Source organism: Myotis davidii, unplaced genomic scaffold (genome assembly GCF_000327345.1).
Source record: "Myotis davidii unplaced genomic scaffold, ASM32734v1 scaffold150, whole genome shotgun sequence".
Classification (NCBI taxonomy): Eukaryota; Metazoa; Chordata; class Mammalia; order Chiroptera; family Vespertilionidae; genus Myotis; species Myotis davidii.
This window is the reverse complement of record NW_006283437.1, coordinates 1,762,136-1,768,645: the sequence shown is the minus strand read 5'-3', so window position 1 is coordinate 1,768,645 and position 6,510 is coordinate 1,762,136. Positions and strand designations below refer to the sequence as shown.

General features: G+C 52.8%; 1 protein-coding gene across 1 annotated transcript in view; it reads left to right on the top strand.

Moving 5' to 3' along the window:
* The window catches only part of SCNN1G (sodium channel epithelial 1 gamma subunit), a 23,909-nt gene that overhangs the window by 943 nt on the left and 16,456 nt on the right, over nt 1–6,510 (top strand). The window contains exons 3-5 of the mRNA XM_006753618.2: nt 1,497–1,806; nt 3,487–3,677; nt 4,980–5,080. Coding sequence (XP_006753681.1) covers nt 1,497–1,806; nt 3,487–3,677; nt 4,980–5,080 — 602 coding nt within the window. The remainder of the gene's footprint in view (nt 1–1,496; nt 1,807–3,486; nt 3,678–4,979; nt 5,081–6,510) is intronic.

The window sequence follows — 6,510 nt, the reverse complement described above, 5'->3', positions numbered from 1 at the left end:
GGGGGGTGAGGGAGGCTGCAAGGATCAGTTTTGCTTGGGGGCTGGATCTGGGATGAGCTATCCCACACACACATGCGTGCACACACACGCACATGCACACCTGCAGGCACACGGCTCAGCTTAGCCATATCCCCGGAGCTCTCTGAGCTCACGCCCTCACTCTCCCCAGATGTGAGCTCATGGCTGACTCAGAAGTTGCACCCTGGTGACTTCCGGAAGCATCTCAGCTGCCCCAAATTCTCACCTGAGCGAACCCAGCCCACTGTTTGAGGTCACTGGGCTCTGGGCAGAATCAGGCCTCAGTACTGCTCCGTCGTCTGCCACGGGACCTGTTTTAAATGGGTCACCGGTGTCCTTCTTGGGATTCTTGAAAACTGATCTGTGAGGCAGATCAGAATCCGGCAGAATTTGTCCGAGCAGCTGAGGGGTGGGGAGAAGGAGAGCAAGGCAGGAAGGTTCTCAAAGGGAGCTACCTGGGCAGGGCCATCTATGGCAAAGGTCAAAACCAGCATCGGGTCTAAGACTCATTCTCCGCCTCAGAGTCTTTCTTTTCTTTTGTTCTTTCTCCACCCCCTTTCTTACTTTTTTTCCTGCTTCCCTCCCTCCCTTCTTTCTTCCTTCTGTCCATTATTTGTTCCCTAATCTTCTACAAATTGTGGTAGGATGTGGGGCATAGAACTGAGCAACCCAACGCAGTCTTTGTCCGAATGGAACTGATATTGTACTAGAAGAGTGAAAAGCTAACAAATACAATTAACACCGATACAGCTAAGAATAGCGACCATTTAGTTAAATAGGCATAATACACCCATGGACTCTGCCTGCTAACCCCGTGTTAGAGTTGGGGAAATGAGACATGGAAAGGCTGAGGGACTTGTCCAAGCTGACACATCCAGAACCAGGGCAGGGAACTGGAACCCAGGTGACTGGCTCCATTACTATGCACAGATCGAGGAGGAGGGGTCGGGGAGGAGGCCAGGATCATTTGGTGCTGTGAAGGGTGGTGTCATGTTTCAGTCACTTGAGTCCTGTATCATTCTTCTGTGTTCTTGGGTTGTCAAGGCAACAGTTACACCTCTTCCTTCCCAGCACTGACTCGAGGAGAATCAGAGGGCAAGGGCAAGGGCAAGTGTGCCAGGTGAAGATGGAGCCTGTCCCCTGGGTACACCCCTACTTATCAGTGGCTGTTTTATGGGAGGCACCTACAGTCACCACTCCGGAAATGCTGGTGGAGGCAAACTCATCAACACACCCCGAGAGCAAGCAGACGGTGGTGGCAGAGGTGACGCCACAGGAAGTCACAGAGCTGTCCCCATTCACTCAGGCCAGTGGTCACCTGGGACGGGGCAAATCGTAAAAGGCCTGGGCTCCTTGGCCAAGGGTCAGGAGCAGTGGGCACAAGGCTGGCACATGTGGTTGGAAAGCAGCATGGGAAGTGCCAGCCTTGTGCCAGAGGGGCTTCGGCTCTCTCTGACTCCCTCTCTCCACCTGGGCAGGTACAGCGCCGTGAAGCCCCTTCTAGCCGACTTGGAGCAGGAGACCAAAGCGGCCTTGAAGACCCTGTACGGCTTCTCAGAGATCAAGTCTCGGAAACGCCGGGAGGCCCAGCCCTGGAGTTCGGCGTGGGAGGGCCCCCAGCCCAAGTTCCTCCACCTGATCCCACTGATGGTCTTCGATGAGAGTGAGACCAGCAAGGCCACCGACTTCCTCACGGGGCAGAAGCGTAAAGTCAGTGGGAGCATCATTCATAAGGCAGCGGACGTCATGCACGTCCAAGAGTCCAAGGAGGTGGTGGGATTCCAGCTGGTGAGTACACGCTCCTGGTTCGGAGCAGGGGGTGGGCTACAGCTAGTGGTCCAGGGCGGTGTCTCCTTTGCCTGTAGCCCCACGGCCCCACTGGAGGAAGCGCACCCAGTGAGGGTGAATAGGCTACAGACAACTAAAATGGGCGCACCATCTTAAGCAGAAAGCAAATGTCTTAGGTGACCAGTAGTCCGCCTAAGGACAGAAATTAGGGAAGATCTAGGGCTCTTGGTGACAAGAAATGATGGAACGTCATGTCGGATACTGCTGCTGGGTTACATAAGCTTCAAGTAGTTTTAGTCTTCGTCATTCATCCATGAAGATGGTGTCCCAGCCCATCTTGGGATAGCTGATTGGCCAAGCTTGGATCACCTGCTGGCTCACAGAGGGCGGGGACTTTGATGGACAGCCTCATGAGACTGTATCCCCAGGGGGAACGGCAACTCCGCCACAGCAAAATCGGGGTACAGACACCAGAAAGAAGAAGATAAACAGCAGAACACCCAGTGTCCCCTGCATTGCTTGCCTTCATGAGGGGCACATACCTGATCTCCCTTCTTAGTCCCATTTGAGGGGCTCAGAAAAAGTAGCCCTTCACCAAAAATGAGATTCATCACCTACCTTCCTGGGCAAACTCAATCACCACCGTCCTCTGCATGCCTCACCCACCGCCACGGGCTGAGAGCTACTTCTATACCTTCTAGCCTTGAGTGCCGATTGTGAGACTTCCCGACTCCAGTCCCAGCCCCTGAAAAAGTGGCCTTCTCTCTTAACCACTGAGACTTTTCAAGTCTTCCTGGGTCTTTCATAAGATGCCCACAAGGTTCTCCTTGATGTCCAAATCAACCCTTTGGTGTCTGTCTTTTAGGAGCGTGTTTAAGCCCTGCATGATGAGAGCATCTGGGTTGTACCACAATTTCCCTATAAAACTCTCATTATTGTATTTTTTAATACATATGTTTATTGATTTCAGAGAGGAAGAGAGAAGGAGAGGGAGATAGAAACATCAACGATAAGAGAGAATCATTGATTGGCTGCCTCCTGCATGCCTCCCCACTGGGGATCGAGCCCACAACTTGGGCATGTGCCCTGACCAGGAATTGAACCATGACTTCCTGGTTCATAGGTTGACACTCAACCACTGAGCCATATTGACCGGGCTTATTGTATATTTTAAATGCTGCTCTTCCCGATGACCGTGTGAGGTGGGGAAGGATGGTATTTTTGTCAGCATTTTGTAGTGAAGCAATGGGTGTATAGCTTGGATGAGTACACACAGAACGTTCTGAGTATAATGGGTGTATAGCGCCTTGCCCAAGGTCCTGCAGAGAAGCAGTGTCAGAATCTGGGCTACAGTTCAGAGATTTAGACTGTGTAGCCAATAGGAACTCAGTAGCGATAATGGGCCAAAGTCCTGGTGTGTGTGGGGGGGCCCTGCAGAAGCTAGTTCTGCTTTTCACCAGGCAGGGAGGCAGTCCTTCCTCGCTGACCCCTTCTTGGTCCTTGAGGCTCCAGGATGAGGTCCCTCAGCCCCCAGGTGTGAGCAGAGCCCATCCTTGCCCAGGCACCCCCTCCCGTGCCCCTGGCATCTGGTCTGGAGTCTCAGTTTCTCACCCTTCCTGGCCTGTTGTGGGCCAGCGCTGGGGCTGCCGGCTTCAGGCTCATGTCTCCTCTTATTCGCAGTGTTCAAACGGCACGTCCCACTGTGCTGTGTACACCTTCAGCTCGGGGGTCAACGCCATCCAGGAGTGGTACAAGCTGCACTACATGAACATCATGGCGCAGGTGCCTCTGGAGAAGAAGGTCAACATGAGCTACTCCGCCGAGGAGCTACTGGTCACCTGCTTCTTCGACGGGGTGTCCTGTGATGCCAGGTGAGGAGGGGAGGCTGCTCTCTCAGCCCTGGGCCCCTCGCCTGCGCCTGCAGCTCAGCTGTAGGTCTGGGAAGGGAATGGCGGTCTTCTCACTGGCCCGCCCTTTGAAGAACAGCTGACACAGGAGCTAGGCTCCAGACAAGAATGTCAGACTCCCAGGCTCACACGGGCCAAATAAGCAAGGTTGAAGTATATGTGACCGCAAAAGCTTCAATTTTCATAGAAATGTAGGTTTATTTCAATAGAGACATGCTGAATACAAAGGGCTGAAATAAATGAGTCATCATTAATATAAAATAATAGATCATTTTAATAAAAATTAATATTTTTTCTTGAACATTAACTTACCAGACACCGAATAACTGCACAAATTAATAAGCGTAACACAAATAAACCTATTACTCTTGTGCTCCAAAAGCAAAATATTTCCTGTTGCGCACACCAAACAGGTCAGTCCAAGACTAATGACGTGGCAATCAGCTGGTAAATATTTGCTGCTGGTATTAGTGGAGAGAAATGGTTCGCCTGCACGTAAGGCAACGTAAGGGAAATGAATGCAATACGATGATAGTCATCGGTCATTAGCGAACGTTGTAGTTCATTATTAATAATTATGTATAACAGGCTATTGTAAAAACTAAGTTATGAAATTTTTATTAAAACGTTTCTTACATACCTTATATTGGCTGGGCTGCAAAAATATTCGTTGTGGGCCGTACGCAGCCGGTGGGCCGCAAGTTTGACATGCTTGCTCTAGAGTCAGTGAGGAAGGTGGAGATGGTGCAGAGTCAAAATATCCTTAATCTCATTAAAGTGCTCATAGAAACAGACACAGATGGTGGACATACAGCCTTGTCTATTACCATCACGCATACCAATGATCAAGAGCCACTGATTTAGCACAGAGGAAGGGAAGGAGGAAGGAGGGAAGAAGAGAGAGAGGGACAGAGAAAGAGAGGGAGGGAGGTCTGTGATGTGACCCTTCTCTGAGGATCATGTCCTAGGACTGGGGATTGGGATAGAAAAATGTCAAGAGGCTGAGAACTTCAAGAATAAAGGGATTTGGGGCAGACATATGGCATAAGAAATACCAAGTCAGGATGGAGACAGAGGCGAGAAGATTGAGAGGGGGAACAGGAAGCAGGGAGCAGTTCTACATCAGCATGTGTCGACCTGGGGAGAGGCCTGCTTGTCATTTCCGAGAGGAAAGTTGGGGAAAGTGAGTCCTGTGTACCCTCCATTGTTCACAAGAGAGTGGGGGACGCTAGCACTGCCCCTTCTGACCCATATTCTTCTCCACAGGAACTTCACACTTTTCCACCATCCAATGTATGGGAATTGCTACACGTTCAACAATAAGGAAAATGAGACCCACAGCACCTCCATGGGGGGCAGTGAGTACGGTAAGACCTGCACCAGGCGGTCCTGGCGGCAGCCAGCCGGGGCGCTTGATCTCCCAGAAGTGCAGGAACTCCCATGGCCAGAAACCAGGGGCACTTTCCCCGCGGCAGTGGGTCCATCGGCATCGATGTGGGTCCCTTCTGTCCTGGTATCTTCCCCTCTTTGTGACATCTCCTCTTTACCTTTGAGAGAGCAGTAGCGACCTGGCTGGGGTTTCTTCTCTGGGACTCCACTCTGGTTTGAGCTCGGAGCTGGAGTGAGTAACGCTAGGCAGGCAGCTTCCAGATGGACTTACACCCAGATGAACTGAACAGGAGATTAGGGAGGCAAACACTTACCTTGATCTTGGCTAAGATGACAGATTCCGGAGCCAAAACCCAGCTCTGCCACTCACTGTGTAACCCTGTAAAGTGACTGCACTCGTCCCAAACGGGGACAATAGTGACAGCTCCGAGGGAAGGTCAGTGAGCAGACAGGCTGTGTGAAGCGCTTAGAATAACACTTGGCATGGCACACGCTGGGTCAGTCGGCCGGGCTGCCATGACAAAAGATCACGCCCAGGGGCCTTGAGCAGCTGACATTTTTCCTGACAGTTCTGGGGGCTGGAGGTCCATGGTCAAGGTGCTGGCAGATTTGGTTTTGGGAGGCTTCTCTTCCTGGCTTGCAGGTCGGCCACCTTCACATGGCCTTTGCTGTGCATGCAGAAATCTTGCAGGTGTCTCCTCCTCTTCCGTGTGGACACCAGTCCTGTGGGATCAGGGCCCCACCCTTACGGCTTCATTTAACCTGAATTACCTTCCCATCCCCAGGCAGTCACACTGGGGTCAGGGCTCCCCCATGTGAATTTGGGGCGGGCGACACAATTCAGTCTACAGCACACACGAAGCGCCCAGTACGTCTAGCTGTGCTTGTCATCGCTGCTCTAACTGCACGGCGAGAGTGTGCTGTTCTACCAAAGCCGGCGCCAGCGGCACCAGTGTGGTCGCTGCTACCCCAGGGCTGCTGTCTACTGCTCTCCAGCGAGGTCTGGGGGGAGGCAGGGCTCAGCACTCTGGCCAGCTTCCCCACAAGGAGGAGCCTGGGAAGGTCCTAAGCAAACTGAGCAGGACTGATGCGCAGTGCGCGCCCGAAGGGAGGGCCAGGGCTGCTCACGGGGGCACATACCGCTCGGGTTCCCAGCCTTTGCTGCTGTGCAGTCTGGGTCCTCACCGAGTGCAGGGAACCGTGGCTCAGGGCGCCGCTGCAGGGGGAGTCGCAGTCTGGGAACTGGTCAATGGCTCACACAGGTCTGGCTCCGCTCCTGTGGGCTGGGTGAAGTCGAGCAAATCGCTTCCCCAGGCTGGGCTTCGGTTCCTTTACGAAAGGAAAAGGTCAGAACAACTCCCCACCTTCTCTCCTTCCAACCCGTGGAGGCCCTGCTCACGCTCCCTCC